Here is a 27,260-nt window from a genome sequence, read left to right as displayed (position 1 = left end):
CTGGAAATCTCTTTGCATCTCCCTCTCCATTTTAAGAAATTCTGTTATAGTTTATTCATTTCTCCACCTGAGATTGGGTTATTCTTTGATTTTTATTTGGTTAATTTAAACATTTTATAGCTTTGTAAACATTCATCCATTTTGTATCACTTTTACTGGTATATAAGTGGGCAAAATAATTTCTAGTAATATCCTTTATATTCTCTTTGTTTATTGTGAATTATGTATTTTCATTATTTAAACTTGGTTTCCTCTTTTTTTAAAAAAAATCAAATTTTAAAGTCTATGCATTAGTTTGTTTTTTTTAACTAGCCATTAGATTCTTGTATCTATTAAATAGGTTTTTGTTTTCAATTTTAGGTTTGAATTTTTTTTTTTACTTTTTGACCTCTTTTATTATTTTTCTATTTTTTTGGTTGTACGCTCAGTTTATTGATCTGATTTTTTTCTCTCTTTTGTTGATGACAGTTAAGAGATATAAAATTTCCCTAAGCATTGATTTGGCTACATGCCAAAAGTTTTAATATATTGTCTCATTGTTGTAATTTTCTTTAACAAAATTATTTCATTTCCATGTTTTTTCTTTGATCCACCAATTCTGTACAATTAAATAATTTAATCTCCATTTAGGTTAGATCTATTCTTCTTGTTTTTTTTTTCTCTAAATGAGGCAATTAGGGTTAAGTGACTTGCCAGGAGTCACACAGCTAGTGAGTGTTATGTGTCCGAGGCTAGATTTGAACTCAGGTCCTCCTGACTCCAGGACTGATGCTCTATCCACAGTGCCACCTCGCTGCCCCAGATCTGTTCTTCAAAAGCCCTTCAGTGACTGCAATTTTTATTGTATTGTGATCACTAAAGGATGCTTTTTACTATTTCTTCTTTTCTGCATTTGTTTATGAGGTTTTTAAACCTTACTATATAGTCAATTTTTGTAAATGTGGTATTCAAAGCTGAGAAAAATGTATACTTCTTTCAGTTTCCATTCAATAATTGTAAGCAATCTATCCTATATAACTTTTCCAAAATTCTATTCAAGTCCTTAACTTCTATTTTTTTACTTCTTCTTTTTCTATTATTTCTATTTTTATTAGATTTTTCTTTTTTTATGGTAATTTTTATTTACTTTTTTTCAACATTTACTTCCACAAGATTTTGAGTTCCAAATTTTCACCCCATCTCGCCCCTCGCCCCCCAAGATGGCATGCATTCTAAATACCCCTTCTCCTAGTCTACTTTCCCTTCTATCTCTCCCTGCCCTTCTCTTATCCCCTTCCCCTTCAATTTTCCTGTAGGGCAGGATGGATTTCTGTACCCCATTTGCTGTATTTCTTATTTCCCAGTTGCATGTGAAAACATTTTTTTTAAACATGTGCTTTTAAAACTTTGGGTTCCAAATTTTCTCCCTTCCTCCCTCCCCACCCACCCTCATTGATAAGGCAAGTAACTAAATATAGGTTATATATGTGTAGTTATGCAAAACACTTCCATAGTAGACATGCTGTGAAAAACTAACTCTATTTCCCTTAATCCTATCCCGCCCATCCATTTATTCTATTCTTTCTTTTGACCCTGTCCCTCCTCAGAAGTATTTGCTTCTGATTACTCCCTTTCCCAATTTGCCCTCCTCTCTATCATTCCCCTACTCTCTTGTCCCCTTCCCCCCCATTTTCCTGTATTTTCCACACCTGAGTGTGTATGTTATACCCTCCTTAAGTCAAATCCTATGAGAATAAGATTCACTCATTCCCTCTCACCTTCTCCCGTTTCCCCTCCACTGTAAGAGACTTTTCTGTTTTTTTTTTTTGCAGGATAATTTACCCCATTCTACCTCTCCCTTTCTCCTTCTCCTAGTATATTTCTCTCTCACCCCTTTTTATTAGATTTTTCTGAAAAGTTTAAAAGGGACAGATTGAGATTCCCAATCATTACTATTTTACTATCTATTTTCTCTTGCAATAGTAAACTTTTCTTATACTATGCGATTCAATGTATATTTTATCAAATACTGATATTATTTCAGGACCTAAATGTCCAATCATCATATAGTTTTCAAGCTTATGTCTTTTAAGTAAGCACATTTAATGTTGCTTTGTCTTTGATCATGACTATTACCCCTACTTTTTCTTTCTTCATCTGAATCTGGGGTAAGCAAACCACTGCAAAGGGCTAAATTCAGCTTTTGAGTTAAGAATTTTTTTTTACATTTTTAAATACAATAAAACTTTATTTAAAAATGTAAAAAACCCATTCTTACAGGCCATACAAAACAGGTTGCCTACAGACTGTAGTTTGCCAACTGTGGATCTAAAGCATGACCAGTTCTGCTATGGCCATTCATTTAAGTCTCTGTGAATATTTTTATAAACTACATATTGTTGGATTCCACTTACTAATTCATTCTGTTTTTTTCCCCACCATTTTATGGCAGCTAGGTGTCACAGTAGGCAGCTAGGTGATGTAATATGTAGAATTTGGAGTCAGGAAGGTAAGTTCCAGTACTGCCTCAGACAATATTTAGCTCTTGTGGGCTGCAAAATTCCAATCATCAAAAAAACACCACTGAGACAGGTGTCTGAGTTGTAACTGATCTATTTGAGAGACCAGTGGTCCTAAAGCAATCAGATCCAAGACCTTCCTCATGGCCTAGGATCATGATGCTTAGGGATGAGGAATTTTATAGACCTAAGAAGAATCTCTAGGAGGGTCCTTCTAATGTGTGGAAACTCCTGTGATCGGTTAACCTTCAAAAGCAGAGGGGATCCCATAGTTGGATAAGGAGAATGTCCATCAGTCATAACCATTTTGTCAATGGGCTTTTTACAGGTCCTGACCTGTCTTGCCACTGGACTCAAATGACCCTGGAGGAGAGAGTCAGGTTGATGACTTTGCAGAGACCTGCCTCACTTAAATCCAATTTACTTGCAAGTCAAGATATCACCCTCCTGATGTCACTGGTCTTCTTTGAGAACAAAGGACCAACAATAACATCAGCTACAAATCATCAATTAAAGGCTGTCAATTGCTGGCTCCCTCAGCAATGGGTTTTCTATCTGTCATCTTAACAGGGGTTTTCCACAGCTCCTCAAATAATAGTGTTTGACTAGCCATTTCCTAGGGACCAAGGAAGTTGTGGTTTTGAAGCAAAAGATCACAAGGGAGTGGATGTTAATGATTCATGAGGATGGAGAGCAAAATCACTTTGCTCAGGGTTCTTGGGCGGGGAGGGAGGGGGGTTTGGTTAGTGTAGCAATTACATTCTTCGTTGACAATATGAATTTATCTGATAAATCACATATAATTAACATAATCATCAATTGAAGATGGATTAATCAATCATAACTCTTATCCTAGTAGCATTAACTAACTGAATTACCTGACTGAATTCTATTCTACTTAATTTACTAAAACAATCACCGATACCCATCAAATCAAAATGAACTGAATAAATGCTGATTAAATTGAGTAGGGGCATCAAAATTATCTTCAAATTGTGTAACCCTAGACAAGTCACTTACACCCTCAGAACCTCAATTTCCTCATCAGTAAATTGTATATAATAAAATCAGATAGTTATGGTCAACATCAAATGTTTTATATTTTGTAAACCTTAAAGTACTACCATAAAAATATTAGTTGTGATGATAACGAGTGAGTTCATCCCATTCATTCTCACTATTATAACTGTTAATAATGTGTTTCCTTCCATAATAACCTTTTATCCTGTTTTCTTTTTCACTCATGCCTCTCTTTACAAGGAAGAAGGTGTAAGAGAAAGAGAGGAAATCAGATCACCACTAATAATCAATATTTATAGTGGTCCTTTGTCCTTCCTCTTTTCAACAAGCTCAGAGTAATTCTGGGTACTTATAGTTTCTCTTTTTTTAATATTCCTTTTATAATCAACCCTGCAAAGGTGAAATTTGTTATATTTGTGGCTGTTCTGTCCCCAAATCTACTGTCTCTCTTGTATTCCACTTTCTTTTTTTCTTCTTCCTGTACCTGGTTGAGTTTACAATACACACTAAACTATTTGTGAATGTGTATAGTGTGTGTGTATGTGTGTGTGTTCATCTCTCCTTTATCTGGTTCAGATTCTTACCCATTTCTTTACTCGTGTTGTTCCTTTTCTTTCCTTCTTAAACCCAACAAAACAGAACAAAACCACAGCCAGGTCCTACGTCAGTATTTTCAACTCCTTCATGACCTTTGAAGACATTAGGATTCTGAAGAGATACTTTTAGTTTCTCCCCATATTAAAATGCAAACACATCATCATCCTATAGTTCCTTTCAATTGTGCACATCTGTATACTTTCCTACATTTCTCTAGACTCCTACATTTGCATTTCAAAGTTTCTACTTTGCACTGGCCTTTTTATCTGAAATGCTAAAAGTTCTCTTTTTTTTTCTACTATAAGTCTATACTCAGCTTTTCAGGGCATATTATTTTTCACTATAAACCTTGTTTACCTTTTGGAATATTATATTAAAGCCAAGTCAATAGGCATTTATTAAACTTCTTCTATGTGCCAGGCTCTTTGCTAAATGCTGGGGACACAAAGAAAGTTAGAAACTGCTCCTCCTCTCAAGGAGTTTTCAGCTAATAAAAGATACAATATACAAACAATTACCTACAAACAAAGTATGTACTGGATAAAGTGGAGATAATCACAAAATGAAAGGAGATGCACTAAGGGAGAATGAAAAAGGCTTTCTCACTAGAAAATGAGATTTTAGATTCTGCTTGGAGTTCTTTGGTATTCAAACTCTTTCCTTATGGCTCCTTGGACTATTTTTTCCCCTTTTACTTGGAATCTCTAGATTTGGGTTATAACAGTCTTGAATGATTTTAATTTAAGGTTTATTTCTAGATATGATTAATAATTTTTTTTCTATTTTCACTTTGCCCTTTGGGTTGAATAGATACAGAAAATTTTATGATTTCTTGAAATATATTTTTGTTTTATAGTGGTTTTAGGGAATCCAATTATTCTTAAATTATCTATCTCTGACCTTTTTCCAGCTCAGTTTTTTAAAAATAATTGTTATTCAGTTGCGTTAAATTCTGTGACCCCATGGACCATACTATACATGGGATTTTCTTGGCAAAGACAAAATGTATTGGTTTGCCATTTCCTTCTCCAGTGGATTATGGCAACAGAGGTTAAGTTACTTGCCAGGGTCAATCACACAACTAATAAGTGTCTGAGGCTGGATTTGAAATCAGGTTTTCTCGACTCTAGGCCCAGTGCTCTATCTACTGAGCCACCTAACTACTCCAATTTTTTTTTTAAAATAGTAGATACCTTTTCATCTATTTTTTCCATCTCTTGACTTTTTTTTTCTAATTTTTCTTGTTCTCTCACAAAATCACTGAGTTATTTTTTTTTCTGTTCTGTTCCATAGGGAGTATACTTCTTGGGCAAGGCTTTCCACCTTTTTATTTCCTACCTACTAGTTCTCCTTTCAGTTCCTCCCAAACACTTATTTCTAATGTCATGTTTTATCTCTTGCTTTATTTCTTCCACAAATTTTGTAACCCTTAAAGTCAAACTATTTTTCCCCTTTGAGTCTTTGCTTGGAACTGTGGTCTGGGTTTACCTCTTACCCCAGAACATTTTTTTTTTGGTTAGGCAATGGGGTTAAGTAAGTTGCCCAGGGTCACACAGCTAGTAAGTGTCAAGTGTTTGGTCTGAGGCCAGATTTGAACTCAGGTCCTCCTTACTCCAGGGCCAGTGCTCTATCCACTGCACCACCTAGCTGCCCCTCTCCAAAACATTTCTTCATTGCAGTTGGTATTTTCTGTTTACTCACATCTTAGCATTTGCTCTTAATTTGTGTTTTTGCACTGAAAATAACTTTCATCCAGCCCTATTGGATGGGTTGGATAGACCTCTTCTGCTCTGGTCCTCTCTCTGTAGTTTGGATGCTTCAGTCACTACTGACATGGACATGTAAGGATGGCATTAGCCCTTACCTTCTTGGCCAGTCTTTGGCTTCTATTTTAGTTTCTTTATGGTTCACTCTGGATGCTAGTTTCTGCCAGACTCTATTTTCTCCCTGTACTCCTTAATCAGGAATTGGTCCCATCTTTTCCCAATCTCATGAAAGGACTTGTAGAAAAAGCTAGAGATTAAAGTGGGTTTCTGTTTCCCTACCCTGCTCCGACCTGAATTTATTCCCTCTTCGGCTGTCATTCCCGGTTCTCTTGGGAAGTACACTGTTGGAATTTGTTACCCTACCAAGTAATATACCAGGGCTGGTTCTGTCCCTGCTTCTGTTATGAAGAAGGGCCAGTTTTTGGATCTGGCTTGAAATCCCAAGTTACTATTCCTTACATGCCTTACTATACTACTCAGAATGCAGGCTGGCTAGCTTAAGTTCAGCTCATGTTCATTCTGGCTCCTCCAGTCATCTCTGCTGACTTCTGACCTGTTTTCCTTTACTCGTGCTATCTCCTTTCCCTCTCCTCCCACTGGCACCTACCTGGTTTATCCGAAATGCTACTGGTTTCCTTGGTGTAAACCCTTTACCCACCTCCATATGTTTCTGACCCTATTTGTAGAGTTCTGGACTGGATGGAAGAGCTTACTTCTGATTCTTTTGAGTTTTCTTAATCATTGGTCTTTCAGGGGTTCTTTTCAAATATCTACTAGCATTTATATGGAAATCCAGGCTTCTCCAATACCTTTCATATTGCCAACTTAACCAAAAATGTCAAAAATTCATCTAAATACTTTTTATATTTACTTAAAAATAAATCATCTTGGAAGATAAATTCCTCTCCAATTTATATGTTTTCCAGTAAACGAGAACAGAAAATAAATAAAAGGGAAGAATGTGTCCAAGTACTGTAAAAATAACTCATTTTGTTACTCTCAGTGAGTTTAACCTCAAAAGAGGTTTATTATACTTTTTATATTTCATTCTATAATCTGACTTACAAGTATAAAAATATACTATAGAATATCATTAGTGTTATTAATATCATTAAACTTATTCTATCCTTTGACAAAATCTGATCTATATTTTCTTCCTATAAAGTAGAAAGTAAATTCATTTTTGGATTTTATATAGTATTTTAGCATATTCTATATAGTATTTATATGTAGTCTACTATACATTTTACATAGTATTTTATATTTCACATATTTACAGTTAATACTACGAAGTAGAGTAAATATATTTTTCTTAATTTTGTAATCATAGAATTTGGAAATAATTATGGCTCTAACATTTAATATTTTTTAAAATTTTATCATATAGAGTGTAAACCTTTATTCTATTCTCCAGATGTTGGTAGAAAAGATACCAAATAGGAAAGAGATTTGTAGTAGATTTAGGTAGATGTGATTGTCCATCCTTACCTGTTTGAAATGATATTGTTGTAGAAGCAAACCAAATTCTCATTGATGAGGTCTCTGTTTTGGCTGATGAACCTCTGCTGGTGTCCAAAAGCTCGTATTGTTGATACTCCTGACAAAGTTTCACCGAAGTGTGATATAATAGGAGAACGGGATGCTCCTGCTAACCTCCGGATTTGTCGAGAACTTGCAATGTAGTATCTCTAATAAGAACCCACAAAGTGCAGATTACAAATTGGCAAACACAAAACTGGTTTTTGGTGTTAAAAAACTGAAAGAACTCATTTGAAATACTAGCTTTGCCCAAAGGTTCATTATTAAGCAAGATATTATTTCTATACTCAAAAAAATACATTTATTGTGCTTGCCATATAGAGAATTTTGTGCAAAGAATCATGCTATTTTTAAATGCTTACAAAGACCTTAGAATTCATCTAGTTTGAACCTCTTAATTTACTAATTAATAAACTGAGACCCAGAGATATTAAATAATTTACCAAAGGCCACAAAAGGATGTTAGTGGAGAAGCCAGGACCAGAACCCAATTCTTCTAAGCGCTCAACAAGGCATGGCTTCTAGACCCCCTCATCACTCTAGTTACTTTTTTCTGGATGAGTTGTGGGTAGTTACCCTCCATCTATGCTACAGACAGTTCCTCTCTCATCATCCCCCACATCAAGTATCTCTTGTCAATAGTTGCTTTACTGTGCTTTCCCCTTCCCCCCAAGTATTTTAAGGTCTTCATAGTGAAAGAGTAATTGTTCTTGTTCTGCCTGACTCCAAAGTACAGAACTGGGAGGTGGAATTTGTTAGGAAGTGAATTGGTCTTAATATTAGAAAGGGGTAATTTCCCCTCATTTGAGGTCTTCACAATGAGGTTGGGTGATTACTTGTTGGAGATATTGCAGAATAGATTCTTGCTTAGATATGGATTGAATTAGATGGTCCCTGAAACTGCTGTCAATGCAGAGATTCTGTAATTCTTACCCACTGCCCCAAGACTGTTAATTTTTACAATTCTAATTGTATGTATATCCCAGTATAGTTAAGCATACATTACCTAATTACTTCTATTAGACGACAGAAGAAGATGGCACAGATTTATTCCAGCAAAGAAATGTCTACAGAACTAGCCCTAGGCAAAATTTCAAATAAGTGAAGCATACCTTCAGCATCCTTATCCTTCATCACTTAGACTCCTTAGATTATTGAATAAGCATAAATATTGGAGATACATGATTGGCTATGGGAGGCAAGCAAATATCTTCCAATCTGGAGAACTGGAAAAGTATAGTCCAGGACTATACTTTTATATATACTTTTATACCAGGTTCCCCACCCCTGGTCCAGGATAATCCTAGCATAACTTCATTGCCCTTACCCCCTTCACATATCACTTTGTTATGAAACTCTCTATTGAAAATATAAAATTTATGCATTATATTTAGCCTTACATTATCCTCCTACTATGTTTTAAGATTCAAGAGTTAAGTTATACTGATATATTGAGAAGAATTCTTGATACTTTGAGAATTTGTTTCCTTTTTGCCCTTCTCTTTGCCAAATTCAAAAAGAATCAGAAACCAAGGGGAATTTTAGTATCATTAATAGATTATGCATTAGTGAGATTACAGAGAGCTAAAAATTCATTGACTTACTTGTATAGTGAAATATATGAACACAAGGGGGATCACCACAAGAATGAAGAGTGGTAAAGCACCCACAATGACTAAGATGGTTCCAAGAACATCCAGTGTACAGTTCACCCAGGTCCGTAAGTAATAATGGAAACGCACATCAATGATAAACATATCCTAAAAGTCAGGATATACATTGAGTTATTTCTCTCAGTTCTTAAATTCAGCCTTGGATATAAAGGGGGAACATTAATTCAATGAAAACATTTTTGCACATCATTCTTTTTGATGATTGACTTCATTTCCCCTGTTCTTTTTTGCATTTTTTTTATTACTTTCTGCCTCACCTTATTCCCACCACCACCAAATAATAGGGCAAGTGACCATAGTTAGACAGCTTGTACTTTTAAAACTTGTTACACCATGTCATTTTTAACAATCATAATCTGACTACCTCCACAAAATAGTTTGGAAAACTCCCACAACAACAGTCCCAATGCTTAGAGCAGGGGTGGAGAACCTGCGACCTTGAGGCCACATGGGACCCTCTAGGTCCACAAATGTAGTCCTTTGATTGAATCAGATTTGTTCTTTGAAGTTTGGATTTGAAAATGTGACCCTCTAGGTCCTCAAGTATGGCCCTTTGACTGAATTCAAACTTCACAGAACAAATTTGATTCAGTCAAAGGGCTGTACTTGTAGACCTAGAAGTCCCATGTGGCCTCAAGGTTGCAGGCAAGGCAGGCTAGCTGAAGCAGCAAGACACAGTGGGAGAAAGAAAAGACACAGCAAATGCCGCCCTCAGGTAGGCATGCTACCACCACCTTGACCCTCAACAAGAGGGCCATCAACAAGAGGGAAAAGAAATATATTGGGAAATGAAGGTAATATAAAAACAAAAGCTATTAATAAATACTTACTGAGTAGACAAGGTACTTTGCTAGACCAGGGATACAGATAAAAATGCATCACTCTCTTCCCTGAAGGACTAACATTCTACTAGCAATCAATAATAAATTTTCTTGGAGATCTTACACTTTGAGATCTTTTATTTTTTGTAAAATTGTCTATTCTATACTACCATTCATATTTCTTTGTTTTATAATATTTTTATTTTATTTTAGCATTCATTTAGAAAAATTTTGAGCTCCAAATTCTCTACCTTCCTCCAGACCCTCCCCCACCTATTGAGAAGGCAAGCAATATGCCACATATATTTTAAAAAGAAGTGTTACTGAAATCTCCCCAATTGAGCATAAAAAAGTCCTCCTATGTTGCCTTATTTTTGTCTGAAGGTGAGCTTGAGTTTGTATGACATATTTAAAGAGTATAATGCCTGGCAGCTTCTACAAAGCTAGCAAGACATCAAGTGTGGCTGCAGCAATAGACCAAATCTGCTTAACAAGAATCAGCTTAGTGAAGTACTTTTAACTGTGTAGCAGTTCACCATCAGTAGGATGACCATTAGATAAGGAATTCATTGGCCATGGCAGCTCATGAAACAAATTGAAATACAAAATGGTCCTCAGTCCTATGTGGCCCCCTTTTGCTTGTCACTGTGGTGGGAAAGGAACAGAGGATGCTAAGAATCATGTACTTTTGAAACTACATTTAAGCTTTAATTTACCCATTGGTGCTATTAATTGGTCCAATGACTGAGTCATTTTCTTTCAGCCACTATAAGATCTTGAACTTGGAATATTACTGTTCTCTAGTGTTTGTTAACAAAGATTTTCAAATGGATCAACTTCAGATAAATTAGCTTTTCCTGTACTAAGAGCTTTGCAATCTCACTTATTCACCTTAGTAAATCGGTTGATGATCTGGCCGATGGGATTGGTTTCAAAGAACTGGAATGGAAGATGCATCACACTGTCCAGCATCTGATGATGTAATGTTTTAGAAGCAGCAAAGGTTCCATTGGTTAGTATATAAGCTCCAAAACAGACCAGAAAACCTGTAAAATAATTTGTTAGAGACAATCTCTTCATCTGTCCAGGAAATATCACATATCTATGTTTAGATAAGAGCAATTTTGTGTTCAAAGTTCAAAGAAATGTTTGTGGTAGACAGTTTTTTTTTTTAGGCTGGGTCATTTGCTTAAGGTGTGTTTATTTGGGTAAAACAAAATGTAAAGCAACTGGTAAAGGATATATTAGAAGTAAACACAGTGATTTTTATACAATTTATAATTTTTATTCATTTAATATTTTATTTTCCCCCAATTACATGTAAAAACTTAACATCTGTTTTTAAATTTTTGAGTTCCAAAACTTTTTGAGTTCATGCAAAACATTTCCATATTACTAATATTATAAATGAAAACATAACCCCCTCCCCTCCAAAAAAAACTCAAGTAAAATAAAGAAAGTATGCTTCCATCTGCATTCAGACACCATCAGTTCTTTCTCTGGGAATGAATAGTATTTCTCATCGTAATCCTTCAGAGTTGTCTTGGATCATTGTATCACTGAGAATAGCTAAGTCATTCACGATTCATCATACAATATTGCTGTTACTGTGTATAATGTTCTCCTGGTTCTGTTCATTTCAATTTGCATCAGTTTATGGAATTCTTTCCAGGTTTTTCTGAGAGCATCTTGCTCCTCACTTGTTATAGCACAATAGTATTCCATCACAGTCACATACCACAACTTGTTCAGTCAATCTCTTATTGATGGGCACCCCCTGAATTTCTAATTCTTTGGTACCAGAAAAGAATCGCTATAAATATTTTTGTATGTGTAGGTCCTTTTCCTTTTCATTCTTTTTTTAAATATTGCATTGAGGATACAGACCCAGTTATTGGTCAAAGGGTATGCATGGTTTAATACCCCTTTGGGCATAGTTTCAAATTGTTCTACAGAATGGTTGAATTAGTTCACAACTCCACCAAAAGTACATTAATATGTCTCAGTTTTCCTACATCCCCACCAACATTTGTCATTTTCCTTTTCTGTCCTATTAGCCAATCTAATAGGTGTGAGTACTTCAGAATTGTTTTAATTTGCATTTCTCCAATCAATAGTGATTAATAGCATTTAAAAAAAAAGATGGCTATAGATAGCTTTGATTACTTCATCTGAAAACTGTTCATGTCTTTTGATTATTTATCAATTGGGGAATGGCTTTTTTTTTATAAATTTGACTGAGTTCTCTAAATATTTGAGAAATGAGGCCTTTATCAGAGAAACTTGCTTCAAAAATGTTTTCACAGTCATGATTGCTAACTGTATTTCCTTTTATCCTATTCCCCTCCCTCTGTTCATTCTATTCTCTCTCTCCTTTCACTCTATCCCTTAACAAAAGTGTTTTGCTTCTGACTACCACCTCCTCCAATCTGCCCTCCTTTCTATCACCCTCACCCTTCTCTTATTCCCTTCCTCTCTTACTTTACTGTAGGGTAACATAGATTTCTATACCCAATTGAGGGTGTACGTTATTCCCTCTGAACCAATTCCAATGAGAGTAAGATTCACAGGCTGCCCCCTTCGCATCCCCCATCTTCCTCTCCATTGCAAAAGTTTTTTCTTTCCTCTTTTATGAGATAGTTTGCCCCATCATTCCTCTTTCTTATGCCTTAATTTTATTGTTTTTAGATATTATCCCTTCATATTCCACTCATACCTATGCTCTCTGTCTACATATACTCGTTCTGATTGCCCTAAAAATGAGAAAGTTCTTATGAGTTACAAGCATCATCTTCCCATGTAGGATTGTAAACAGTTTAATATTATTAAGTCCCTTATGATTTTCCTTTCCTGATTACCTTTTTATGCTTCTCTTGAGTTTTGTATTTGAAAGTCATATTTTCTATTCAGTTCTGATCTTTTCATCAATAGCCATCTTTCCCCTGAAGGATTATACTCAGTTTTGCTGGGTAGGTGATTCTTGGTTGTAATCCTAGCTCTCTTTGTCCTCCAGAATATAATGTTACAAGCCTTTCGATTCTAGAAGCTGCTAAATTTTTTGTTATCCTGACTGGCTCCATGATATCTGAATTGTTTCTTTCCAGCTTCTTGCCATATTTTCTCCTTGACCTGGGAGCTTTGGAATTTGGCTACAATGTTCCTGGGAGTTTTCATTTTGGGATCTCCTTCAGAAGATGATCCCTGGAGTGTTTCAGTTTTTTTTTTTACCTTCTAGTTCTAGAATATCAGGGCAGTTTTCCTGGATAATTTATTGAAAGATGATGTCTCGGCTCTTTTTTTGATCACAGCCTTCAGGTAGTCCAATAATTTTTAAATTATCTCTCCTGGATCTGTTTTCCAGATCAGTTGTTTTTCCAATGAGATATTTCACATTTTCTTCTGTTTTTTCATTCTTTTAATTTTGTATTATTGTTTCTTGATGTCTCATAAAGTCATTGGCTTCCACTTGCTCAATTCTAATTTTTAAGGAATCATTTGCTTCAGTGAGCATTTGTACCTTCTTTTCCATTTGGCCAATTCTACTTTTTTAAGAAGTTTTTTTTTTTTCTTCAGGGAATTTTTGCGCCTCTTTTTCCATTTGGCCAATTCTATTTTTTAAGGACTTCTTTTGTATATCTTTTTTTTCCTTTTGGCCAATTCTGCTTTTCAAGGCATTTTCCCCCTTGCATTTTTCTACCTCTTCTACCATCTTGCCTAATCTATTTTTAAGGTTTTATTTTTGTCAGTATTTTTTTAATGCTTCCATTACCAAGTCATTGACTCTTTTTTCATGATTTTCTCACATCACTCTCATTTCTCTTCCTATTTTTCCCTCTACCTTTCTTACTTGATTTTCAAAATCCTTTTTGAGCTCTTCCATGGCCTGAGACCAATTCATATTTTCTGGAGGAGACTTTGGATATAAGAGTTTTGATTTTGTTAAGACTTTGTATATAAGAGTTTTGATTTTGTTATCTTCTTGTGAGTTTGTGATTTGATCTTCCTTGTCACTATAGTGACTTTCTATGGCCAGAATGTTTTTTCTGTTGTTTGCTCATTTTTAAGCCTATTTCTTGACTTTAATTCTTTGCTAAGTGCGACTGTGCTTGCAGTGTGGAGGGTGTACTGTCATAAGCTTCAGGAGTTTTGTGCAGATATTTTCAGAGATACATCTGTTAGTTTTGAGTTTTTCCAAGGTGGTATGATATAAGGAGTGGTGTGTTAACTGCTTTCATGGCCTGTGCTCTGGTCTGTGAGTGACCACAAACACTCTTTTCTGCCCTGGAACTGTGATAAAGGTCCCCACTCCACTGATGCTGCAAACTCTGGTGTCCTAGTGCTCCTCCTCGCCCTGAGACTGTCACCCAGGGACTGCAACCCAGATCTGAGTTTGGGCAAAGCAAAAGTCCTGCCCCCAGTAACTGCAAAGTGTTCCCTTTAAGCTCCTTCTGACCAATTTTTGACCCCCCCCCTTCTGTGGTCTGAGAGCTCCAGAAACAGCCACTGCTGCTGCAACTGACTTAGTAGCTCCCAAGGACTGTTCCTGGCTCACTGGAGCTGGGGCTGCGCTGGTGTGACTTGTGTTGGACTGTGCTCCACTCTCACCCAGGTGTGTCAGATCTTTACTGTCAACCTTCTAAGTTGTCTTGACTGGAAAATGATTTCACCCCATTCTTTTGTTGATTCTGTCACTCAAGAATTTGTTTTAGGGCACTATTTAAAGGTGTGCAGAGGTTTTGGGGAGAGCTCAGGTGAATCCCTAACTTTTCTCCACTATCTTGACTTTGCCTGTCTCAACACAGTTCTTTTCTGTCAGGTTTTTACCATCACATAAGATTTTAACAACTCTACTAGGCCTTGGTTGCCCACGCATAAAGATGTGTAGCTAAAATTATATGTTTAGACCATAAGATTTGGAAATTAGATGATGTTTAGACATAATGCAATTCAACTTCTTAATCTTATGGATGAAGAGATAGATCCAGAAAAATAGTATGTAGTAGAGTCAGGATTTAAACATAGTTCATAGGATAATGGATTTAGAGCCAGAAAGGACCTTCAAAACTATTGAATTCCACCCCCTTATTTTATAAATGAGAAAATGGGGGCAAAGAGGTTAAGCAATTTCCCCAGGGTGACACAACTGATAAATAGCCTCTAAGGTGGGATTTGTACCCAGGTTTTCTTGAATCCAAGTCAAGCCTTCTGAACCCAAATAAAATACTTCCTTTTATATTATACTTGTAATTGCCTTACAGAAAATGCATCACTCTTTCTAGTTCCTGAAACTTACTCTGCCTACCCTGCATTAGGACTGAATTGATTTTTCTGACTATTGTTTCTTGGCTCACCATCAAGCACCTTTACTCAGCTCCATCTCTTCATTTTAGCAATTCAAAGACTCTGGGGTTCTTCTGTCTTGCTCTCATACTTAAAAACCTTCATTTGAACTTCTCTCTGGACTATATATAGAGTGGCTAAAATTGGCTCTTGGCCCAGCCACTTGATTATGGTAGATTTCCCCAACACCTAATATCATGACTTACACCCTTTCTAGACTCTGAAAATGTCTTTAGATGCCTGAACTATTAACCACATTATCAAATATAATCAACTTGACTATTCATGATAATGTAGGATAAGGTTAGATGGAGGAACTGACCAGTATTATGGTCTAAGAGGAAGGTAAAATGAGAGGAGAGGGAGAAACAAAGATCAACATACATTCCTTTCATCTTTTAAGTTACATAGTCTCTCTCCATCATATAGAATTGATGCATATAAATATCAGAAAATACATGGAAACTATTGGATCACTTTTTATTGAGACATATTATAGCAGGAGAGATAAGTGAAAAAGTAAACCATTCCCACATGTTCCTACCTTGTATCAATCCTAGTAACCCATAGACATTAAGTTTATGGTTTCTTAATTGTTTCCATTCCATGGTATCTTTAACTTGCTTGGCTTCTTTAGTCCAGGTGCTTAGCCATAGATTTTGTCCTATGCTTACTAAATTCTGACCTAGGTAAGTAGCAACACATAGCCACATCCAGAGCCAGCCAAAAGCTTGTAAGTATTTCACAATGCTGGAAAATTTTACCTAAATGCAAAATGGCCACAAGAGATTAGTTATTAAAAGGAGATTTCAAGTTAGTGGACAACTAATGTTAAATTACGGATTAATATCAATGAGAAATAAAAAAAAATTAGCTAAATAGCATGTAATTCTTCCAAACTACTATTAAAATATTTATAAATTCAATATTAATTGATTTCATTTGAATGATGAAATGGTAATTGTAATAGTACTAGAGGTTTGTGAGAACTCTATGAAGCTTTTAATAGCATAATCTTACAAATGGGTAATTTAATAAAAATATAGCAATGCTTACCCCACCAGTTGGGATTTTTTCTTTTTTCATGAAGAAATTTTTTTCTTGATCCAAAGGGAGGCTGAAAAAGAAAGGCGAGTTTATTTTTAGTTTTTATATCTATATATTATATCATATATGATATTTCATATCACAGGTCACCAAGAAGGTACTCCTCTGTGTTTGAAAACCAGCCTTAAGCCAGTAATCAATGAAACATCAAGACTGAACAATAGGGACAAAAGCAATAACCAGAAACATAAACTTATTTTAAAGTCTATACAAAAATTTACATTAGACACTGAATTGTGGAACCCAGATAATTCTGGGTTCTTGAAGATTACACCAGTAGATTATGGCAGTGAACACATGTGCAACAGCTTCAAGTTTGACCTTTGCAACATATTCTATCTGTTTGAGAAATATTCGAGCTAAGTTTGAAAATAATCATTACCCTAAGATTGACTGTAAGGTGATAAATTTTACTGACCATAGAACACATGGAACACCCACACCCAAACCCTCCCCCTACCCACAATGATGTTAAGAATTACATAGTTTTTAAACTGTCTACAAGGATTAATTTAATTGTTGATAAGTGTCAATATGTTACTGTCGTCCAGTGACTAACCAGTTGACATAGTACTAAAGCAACATAATTTTTTATCTTGACATTCTTGATACAAAAGGAGCCAGAAGAAACAAAAAGTCAAAGCTAAATGAGAGATGGCTGTCAAATTCTCTAGCAGAGTTGGTTTTACTGCACAGAAAGAGGCGACAAGAAATACTAGACTATAAGCTGTTTGAAAGCAGGGACTATGTCATATTTTTATCCATGAAAAAAGTAATTAGGAAAATATCAGTAACTATTGAACTATAAGTCTGTTTTCTCATCTTTATAAAAATAATTTACACATGTATCAAAGGTAGCATTGCTCAGTGGATAGGGTGCTGGGCTTTGAATTGAGAAGATCTGAGTTCAAATGTTACCTTTGATACTTATTAGTTATACTGCCTAAAGAGTCACAACTTCAATGTGCCTCAGTCAGCTCTCTGGACTTATCTAGTAAGTCTTTGTGAGGTTGTGATATCCATTGAAAAGTGAATGAATGAATAAAAAAGCACCAATTAAGCACTTACTATGTACCAAACACAAACAAAAATATAACATTCTCTGCTCTTGAGGAGCTCAGATTCTAATAAGGGAAAATAATACAGTCGGCTACAGGGTGGATGGCAAGGTTCTGTGGTCCTTAGCATTTAGAGTCAGGGCAGAAGGAATTAATAGAGAAATTTTTCAGACTGAGAGTTTCCCATCCTGACAAAATCATGGATCCTTCAGATGCTTGCATATGGTGGGCAATCCTGATGAAGTTAAGTGAAGAAAGCAGGCAGACTTTCACACTTTTCTATAGCAGATCTTTATGGTCACTCACTTGACTGAAAGCTATTGAGCATAGGAGATCTCACTCTGCTTATTGTCTTATTGTTTGATGATTCTAATGAAAGCATTTCAATAGAGATGACTTTGTTAGGCAATTTTGTGATGATTTATAACTTGAGGTATAATATGAGTCCATGGAATGATGCTACTATTCCTTTGAAAAATAAGTGATAACTCTAGTTACTTCATAGTAGTTAACTATTTTATTGTAAATAATATATTAATTGCTTTGCTAGGAATTTTAAAACATATATATAATTGCCATATAGTGTTTCTCTACTCTGTTGTCAAAATCCCTAGTAATTTATGAATAAGTATAAAAGTAAAAATATAAATAATATCACAATACAATTAAAATTGTATTTAATAAGGGACCACGGAAACAGATTAAAAACTAATTGGATCCCCAATTGATAAATGGTCAAAGGATATGAAGAGGAAGTTTTCAGATGAAAAAACTAAAGCTATCTATAGTTATATGAAAAAAGCTCTAAATCACTATTGATTAGAGAAATGCAAATTAAAACAACTTTCAGGTACCACTTTGTACCTATCAGATTGACTAACATGACATAAAAGGAAAATAATCAATGTTGGAGAAGATGTGGAAAAATTGAGAGACTAATGCATTGTTGGTGCAGTTGTGAACTGATCCAACCATTCTGGAGGACAATCTAGAGCTATGCCCAAAGGGCAATCAAAATGTACATTCCCTTTGATCTAGCAATACTACTACTAGATATGTATCCTGAGAGATCATAAAAACAGTTAAAAGGACCTACATGTATAGAAATATTTACAGCATCTCTCTTTGTGGTAGCAAAGAAGTGGAAACTGAGGGGATACCCATCAATTGGGGAATGGCTAAACAAATTGTGGTATATGTATGTAATGGAATACTATTTTGCTATAAGAAATGATGAGGAGGTAGATTTCCGAAAAACCTGGAAAGACTTACAAGACCTGATGTTAAATGAGGTGAACAGAACCAGGAAAAACTTTGTACACAGTAACAGCAACATTGTGTAATGATCAGCTATGATGGACTTCTCAGCTCTTCTCAATACAATACAATACAATAATCTAAGACAGTTCCAAAAGACTTAACGATGGAAAATGGTATCCACATCCAGAGAAAGAACTAGAGAGTCTAAATGCAAATCAAAGCATACTATTTTCACATTTTTTATGTTTTTTTCCCCTTTTGTTCTATTTCTTCTTTCACAACAGGACTAATGTGGAAATATGTTTAACATGATTGTACATATATAACCTATGGCAGAATTTTTGCTGTTTTGGAGGGAGTGGGAGGGGAAGGAGGGAGAAAAATTTGGAATTCAAAATCTTATAAAAATTAATGTTGAAGACTATCTTTACATGTAATTGGAAAAAAACAGTATTAAAAATATAGGGGAAAAAAGGAATACCCTATCCCTGGCTAGTCATTGCTCTACTTACTCGGCATCATTCCTTTTTATTCTGTTCATCACTGCCATACACAGACTCCATTTGTTATCATTTTGAAGGAAAAAAAATAGATACAATTGGTTTGAATTAAGATAAAATAGAAGAAAAGTTGATTATGCAATAAAACAAAATTTTACTAAAAAAAACCCCAACTAATTGGATACTAAGCAACCTAATCTTAAATAGTGAGTGAGTTAAAGAAAAAATTATATAAACAATCAGTAATTTCATTAAAGAGAATGACAATAATGAAACAACATATCAAAATATATGGGATACAACAAAAGAAGTAAGCAGAAGAAAATTTACAACTCTAAATTCTTAAATCAATAAAATAAAGATCAGATCAATGGAGTATGCAATTAAAAAAAAGAAACAAAGAAAAAGAAAAAACTAAAAATCCTAAATTAAACACTCAATTGGAAATCCTAAAAATTAAAGGGGAGATTAATAAAACTGATTATAAAAACCCATTGAATTTATAAATAAAAATAGGAGTTGATTTTATGAAAAAAACAAAATACATAAACTATTGGTAATATGATTAAAAAAAGAGAAAAAAGAAAAACAAATCACTAGTATTAAAAATGGAAATGGTGAATATATCACTAATGAAGACAAAATCAAAGCAATTATAAAGTTATTTTGCCAAATTATATGCCAATAAATTTAACAATTTTAATGAAATGGAAGAATATTTACAAGAACATAAACTGCCTAAATTTGCAGAAGAGGAAATAGAGTAAGTAAATAGACATATTTTTGAAAGAGAAATTGAACAGGCCATAAATGAGCTTCCTAAGAAAAAAAAATACCAGGACCAGATGGATTTAAAAGTGAATTTTATCAAACATTTAAAAACCAACTAATTCTAATATTAAATAAATTATTTGAGATAACAGTCAAAGAAGGAGTTCTACCAAAGTTCTTTTATGAAACAAATATGGTGCTGATTCCTACACCAGGAAGAGCAAAAGCAGAGAAAGACCAATTTTATTAATGAATATGGATACAAAAATTCTAAATAAAATACTTGAAAAAAGATTACAACAATAGATTACAAAAATTATAAATTATGACAAGTGGGCTTTATAGCAGAAATTCAGGGATGGATTAACATAAGGAAAACTATTAACATAATTGATTATATCAATGATAAAAGTAACAAAAATCATATGACTATATCAACAGATGCAGAAAAAAAAGCATTTGATAAAGTACAACACTCACTTCCATTAAAATACTTGGAAATACAAGTATAAATGGATTTTTCTTAAATTGATAAAAAGCATTTACCTAAAACCACCAGCAAGCATTATTTGTAATGGGGATAAGCCTTCCCAATAAGATCAGTTGTGAAACAGGTATACCCACTGTCACCAATATAATTCAATATTGTATTGGATATTCTAGCCACAGCAATAAGAGAAGAAAAAGAAATAGAAAGTATCATAATAGGAAATGAGGTAATAAAATGATATCTTTTTGCAAATGATATGACAATATACTTGGAAAATCCCAAAGACTCAACTTAAAAGAGAGTTGAAACAATAATTTTAGCAAAGTAGCAGGATATAAAGTAAATCCGCATAAATCATCAGCATTCTTCTATATCACCAACAAAACCATGCAAGAAAACATAGTAAAGATACCCCATTTAAAACACTCTAGACAGAATAAAATACCTGGGAGTATAAAATTCCATCTGCCAAAACAAACCCAGGAACTATATAACCAAAATTATGAAAAACTTTTAATACAAATAAAATCAGATATAAATAATTGGGGAAATACTAATTGTTCATGGGTAAGCAGGGCCAATATAATAAAAATGGAAATTTTGCCTAAACTAATTTATAAATTCAATGTCATCCCAATTAAATTACCAAAAAATTACTGAGTTATAAAAAATAATAAAATTCATTTGGAAGAACAAAAAGTCAAGAATATCAAAGGAACTAATAAAAATATTAAGGAGATAGGGTTAGCAGTACCAGATCTTAAAGTATAAAGGCAGTAATTATCAAAATTATCTGATATTGGCTAAGAAATAGAATGGTAGATCAGTGGAACAGAGTAGAATGCAATTTACAGCAGCAAATGACTATAGTAACTTTGTGTTTGTGGGTAGAGACTTAAGTTTTGGGGATAAGAATTCATTATATGGTAAAATTTGTTGAAAAATCTGGAAAGTAGTCTGGCAGAAATTGGGCATAGACCAATATCCTACACCATTTACCAAATAAGGTCAAAATGGATATATTACCTAGATACAAAGAGAGATGTTAAAAGAAAATTTGAAGAACATGGAATATATTACTTATCAGACTTATGGATAAGTGAACAATTTATGAATAAACAAGAGAGAGTATTGAGAGGTGTAAATGGATAGTTTTGATTACATTAAATTAAAAGCCTCTTGAACAAATAAAACAAACGTAGCCCAGATCAGAAGGAAAGCAGAAAATTAGGGGAAAATCTATAGATAGTTTCTCAGATAAAGGTCTCATATCTCAAATATATAAAGAACTTTGTCAAATCTATAAGAACAAGAGTCATTCCCCAATTGATAAATTGGTCAAAGGATATGAACAGGCAGTTTTTGGAGAAGAAACCAAACAAGGTACAGTCTTATGAAAAAAATGTTCTAAATCATTATTGATTAGAGAAATACAAATTAGAACAGCCTTGAGATATCATTTTATACTTAACAGATTGGCTAAAAGAATTGAAGGGAAAAGTAACAAATGTTGGAGAGGATGTGGAAAAATTGAGACCTTAATTCATTGGTGGTGGATCTGTGAGCTGATCCAGACTTTTTGGAGAGCAAATCTTTGAAAGAGTTATTAAATTGCCTATCCCTTTTGACCTTGTAATACCACTACTCAGTCAGTTTCAAAAGATGATTAAGGAAAAAGGAAAAGAACCTATATGTTCTAAAATATTTATAGAAGCTCTCTTTGTGGCAGCTAAGAACTGGAAATTATTAGGGTGCCCATCAACTGGGAAATGGTTGAAAAAGTTTTGCTATGTGATTGTGATGGAATACTGCTGTGATATAAGAAATGACAACCTCAATGATCTTAGAAAGACAAAGATAGACTTGCATGAAATAATGAAGAGTGAAATAAACAGAACCAAAAGAATGTTGTATACAGTGACAGCATTATTGTTTTAAGAACAACTTTGAGTGACTAAGTCATTTTGACTATTATAAATACCCAAATTCACTGCAAAGGACATATGAAGGAAGAAACTATCTGCATCCAGAGAAAGAATTCACAAATAGAAGTTTTTATAGAATGATTTCATATATATATATATGTGCATATACATATACATATACATATACATATACATATACACACACACACATATTTGTGTCTAATGGTAGCCATCTTTAGGATGGGGTAGGGAAGGGAAGAAAAAAAAGAAACATGAAAATGTTTTCATATATTTAAAAGGGATAGTAAGTTGTATATCATTGAGTTGCAGTTTCGTGTGCAATCATTTTTTTCTCTTCTACTATGTTATGGAAATATTTGCTTTATTTCTTAAGTTCAGAATAAAATAAAAATTTTAAAAATCACTCAAAAATAAAGAAAAGAAAAAATAAAAGAAAATATTATTAAAATTATTAAAATTAATTAAAATTATTTTTCTCATTACTTTTCTCTTCTCTTCTTTTCTGTCCCCCTCCCCTGCTTTGGAATCAAGTAATTTGTTTTATTTGAGACAATTCTTTCTTTGGTATTATCTTTCCTGTTTCATGTTCCTCTCCCTATACCCACCTGTTATCCTGTTGAGTTTGATATAATTCTACAGCAAATCTTTTGCATGTATTCAACCATCATTTATCTGTTTCAAAACCCTCCTCTATGTTTGTTTGTTCTTCCTCTCACAAAGTCCAATTATGAGAAACGGGAAGTTCCATTCCATTTTTCCTCTGTTCCACATTGGTGAATTCTTTTTGTGCTCCCTTTGTTTTCTTTCCTTAAAACCCTCAGAACAGAACCAATCCACTCCCCAGGTGCTATTTTTCTTAACTCTCTCCCTCAATGCTCTCTGAAGACCTTTAAGTTTCTCAAGGGATACTTGTTTCTTCTATCAGGATTCTGGGGTTTGGTGTGTGATGAGGGAATGCAAGTATTTCTGGTGCGAAGGCTGCAAAGCCCTTTTAAAGGCTACTTTCCACTGCTGGTGTCCACCTGATTCACTCAACTTTCACCTGTGGTTCCAGGAAGCTATAGCATGTGCAGCAGCCACACCCCGGCAAATTGTTTTGGCAGACAGGCTAAATCAAGTTGAAGGTAACTGAGGGGTCTCAGATCCTTCAGTGAGTTAAGGGGTGTCTATCCCAAGCATGTGAAGACTTCACCCAGTGGAATAGGTGGATAAGAACAATTTGTTCCAATGGCAGGAAAGGCATCTGAAGCAGGTGCTGTGGGGCACTTAGAGCTTAGTCAGACGTTGAAGACCAATAGTCTTGACTTGTCTTGCCACTGGACTTTGATGACTCTGGAAGAGAGGGTGAGGCTGACTTCTCACAACTCTGCCTCAATTTATGCATGAATTAAAATACATCACTCATTTTATTTTTACCTATTTCAAAGTCCTGTGAAGACATGCTAGTGACGAAGCAGCAGGTGCAGCTACATTGGGAGCTGTAGTCACAACCCCTCATACAAGTGGCCAGGTCATAGGGTTGTCTTCCTACTGCACTGTTGGCAGCCCCCGGTATCTAAACAGCTTTTTTAAAGGACCTCACTGCTCATCTCCTGGTGTGAGGAAGGGGCCAGAAAAGGTGCCCTAAAAATTGTCTTCACCCAACCCTGGCTTGCTTACTGTGGCAGGTGGGGATCCCACTCTGCAGTCAAAACACCAAAAAAGGACAAAAACTTTTGCAAAGATGATTCCATTCACCATCGGTACATGGAGTGTGCACACATTTATAAGACAACATAAAATCCAGTAGACCTGAAAAAACGAACAGCTCTTGTTGCAAGAAAATTCAACAGATACTACGTCCAAATAGCAGTCCTGAGTGAAACAAGGCTGGCAAATGAAGGCCAGCTTACCAAAGTCAGAGCTGGATATGTATTTTTCTAGAGTAGCTGCAGTGAAGGGAAGTGCCATGAAGCCGGTATATATGTATACCTACAACTACATGCACGCGGAATCCCTATTCCATAATCTAATTATAATTTCATAATCCAATTCATATGCTGTTCCCAGATGGGGGGGGCAGGAAAAGGTTCAAGTACCAAATTTTTTATAAAACTCCTACCAGGATTTAGTCTTCATTTGCATCAGGTTATTCCTAGTAACACAGCTCAAAGAATTAAAGGATTTTTTTCTTCCATACTTCACTCCTAAATTAGGTCCTATGTTTAGATTCCCAACAAATCCCACAAATCTGAGACCAAATAATGAATCTAATTCCTGCGTAAGTGCCCTCAGAAATATGCTCAACAAGTAGTCATCCAGGCTTAGATTCTTATAATCTAGCCACTGCTCAGATTCCTATAATCTAGCCACTGCTTAGATTCTTCAAATCTAGCCACTGCTCAGATTCTTATAATCTAGCCAATAGCTTACTAATGTTCAGACTCCTTAAGAGTCTGCCCAATATGACGGATGTTCTAATAAACCTTATCTTTGGCTGAAAAAAAAAAGTAGTCATCTGCTGCCTTGAAGACTATCAGTGAAGTGGAGCCCACTCCCTACTGAGGCAGTCTATTCTACTTTGGGATAACTATTTGTTAGAAAGTTTTGGGTTTTTTTTTTCCCCTTGAACTAGCCAAAATTTGTCTGTTTATAACTCTTACCCAGTCGTTCCTAGTTTTTCGCAGCTGGAGTAAAGCAGAATAAATCTTAACCCTCTTCCATGTAGGATCTCTTCAAATATATAAAAAATAACTAAAAGCTCCCTATCTCCCACCCTACCAGTCTTCACTTCTCCAAGGTAAACACCACTAGTTCTATCAGTCAAGCATTAAATGGTATGATCTCAAGTCTCTCACCAATATCCTCTGGACACTTGCCAGTTTATGACCTGAAAATGTGGCATCCAGATCTGACACAACATACGGAGTCTTACCAGAGCAGAATCCAGCGAGGTTATCACTTCTCTAGTCTCAGTCCTTCCTCACTGTACTTTTAATTAATTCTATTCAGGGTAAAAGTTGCCCCATATGGAGGCATCTAAACCAGAATCTAAACCTTTTCATTCAAAATGGAGAAAAGTGGATTAGGTATTAAGGTAAATTTTTAGCTATTTGAATAAGCTTATTCAAACAGAGTAGCTCAATGACTATCAGCATCTCTACTATTATGTTGGAGGCTGTATCTTTAACATTAAAATTTTCATCATGTTTATCAGTAACTTACATGAAGATATAGAAATCATGCTTAGCAAAATTGTGATTGACACAGAAGTAGGAGGTATAATTAATATACTAGTTGACAAAACAAAGATTTAAAAATATCTAGGTTGGAACAATGGGTTGAAATGAAAAAGAAATTTAATAGAGATGAATTCAAAATTTCACACATGGGTTCAAGAAGATAAGCTACATGAATGAAGGATAGTAAAACTGTCTTGACTGATGGATCATTGTGAATCTGATCAACAGTGTGACACGATAATGAAAAAAATGTTATTAGACTGCACATATTTAAATATAATATCCATTAAGATATGATAGCATTAAAGAAAGCATGCCTTCCAGGAATAAGAAAGTATAGTTGTCTTGTACTTTCTGGGCTCACATTTTAAGAGTTCTTGATGAATGCATCCAGAGGATGGTGACAATTATAGCCAAGTGTATGAAAACCCTGTTGGAATGGGTATTGTACTGCCTGTAAGAGAGAAGACTGAGAGGGAATATAGTAGCTGTTTTCAAATATTTGAAGAACTGTCATGTTAAAAAAGAAAGTGAGCATTCATTTATGGAGTTACAGAAATTTGAAGTAGGACCAAAGAGTGGAAATTAGAAGGAAAGAGATTTAGGTTCAATATGAGAAATTTTGAGGAATTAGAATAGTCCAAAAGAGAAATGGGATGTCTTGTGAAGCCAGTCCCTTGTCACTACTATGAATGTTTATGAAGAGGCTGAAGCATGTGTCAGAGAGCTTGTGGAGATTTCTGCATTGTTTGGGAAGTGATTTTTCAGCCATTTTCAATTCTATGATTCTATAGTTAGAAACAATTAAGAATCTTCTCTCTTTTGATAACATATAATTGTTTCCCCTTTCTAAGATGACACAGACATTAAACAATTAAGAATTCAATTAAGTTTTTATTTTTCTTTGTGTTGAATTATCCCAATGCTTACCTGTCTTTCTGCTCCATCATTTTGTCTTTTGGTACAGTTCTGTAATTGCTTTGACTGACTTCTTTTGATGGGTGAACTGTAGAGAAAGACAGTAAAATAATTTTTAAAAATTGACTGATGTAGAATCATTAGCAAATCACTTAACCACATTTTGCTTCAGTTTCCTCATTTGTAAAATAAGAATGATATCTGTAGTGCCTATCTTATAGAACTGTTGTAGAGATTAAATGAGATATTAATTTATTTTGCATATTTTAAGTAGTTCAAATTTTAAGGAGAGGTAGTATAGTATAGTGGATAGAATGGCAGCCTTGAGACCAGGAAGGCCTCTGTTCAAGTTTTGCATCTAACCTAAACTACTTATGTGACTATAGATAGCCATGTAACCTCTCAGTGCTCCAAACAAAACTCTAAGACTTTAAGATGCAGAGAAGGTGTTGACCTGAATTCATAATAGATGTTTCTTTACCTAGGATTTCCCTATATATAAGTCCAGGGTACAATATGTTATATAAATGTTAGCTGCTATTATTATTCTGCATTCACTTCCTGTCTTTGCCTTCTAGCTCTTAATTGTCTCTAATATTGTGTTGAGGTAGTCCAAAATCAATTATCTACTATATTTATTTAATAGTTCCATGTTTCCTATTGTTAATTAAAAAAAACATAACTAAGTGGAATATAGCTATTCATTGAATGTTAAGAACTGGAAGGGATCTGAGA

At 34.6% G+C, this 27,260-nt stretch overlaps 1 protein-coding gene across 1 annotated transcript in view; it reads right to left on the bottom strand.

Annotated features, from left to right (window-relative positions):
* LOC114029289 (multidrug resistance-associated protein 1-like) overlaps nucleotides 1-27,260 on the bottom strand; it is a 98,899-nt gene that overhangs the window by 21,068 nt on the left and 50,571 nt on the right. The window contains exons 16-21 of the mRNA XM_027843645.1: nucleotides 26,538-26,613; nucleotides 16,311-16,371; nucleotides 15,799-16,018; nucleotides 10,806-10,960; nucleotides 9,025-9,180; nucleotides 7,370-7,569 (exon numbers count right to left, since the gene is read on the bottom strand). Of these exons, the coding sequence (XP_027699446.1) occupies nucleotides 7,370-7,569; nucleotides 9,025-9,180; nucleotides 10,806-10,960; nucleotides 15,799-16,018; nucleotides 16,311-16,371; nucleotides 26,538-26,613 (868 nt within the window). The remainder of the gene's footprint in view (nucleotides 1-7,369; nucleotides 7,570-9,024; nucleotides 9,181-10,805; nucleotides 10,961-15,798; nucleotides 16,019-16,310; nucleotides 16,372-26,537; nucleotides 26,614-27,260) is intronic.

The sequence above is a fragment of the Vombatus ursinus genome, unplaced genomic scaffold, assembly GCF_900497805.2.
Source record: "Vombatus ursinus unplaced genomic scaffold, bare-nosed wombat genome assembly UNPS02014924.1, whole genome shotgun sequence".
NCBI lineage: Eukaryota > Metazoa > Chordata > Mammalia > Diprotodontia > Vombatidae > Vombatus > Vombatus ursinus.
Note: the sequence above shows the minus strand (reverse complement) of the source record. Positions and strands in the feature narration are given on the sequence as shown.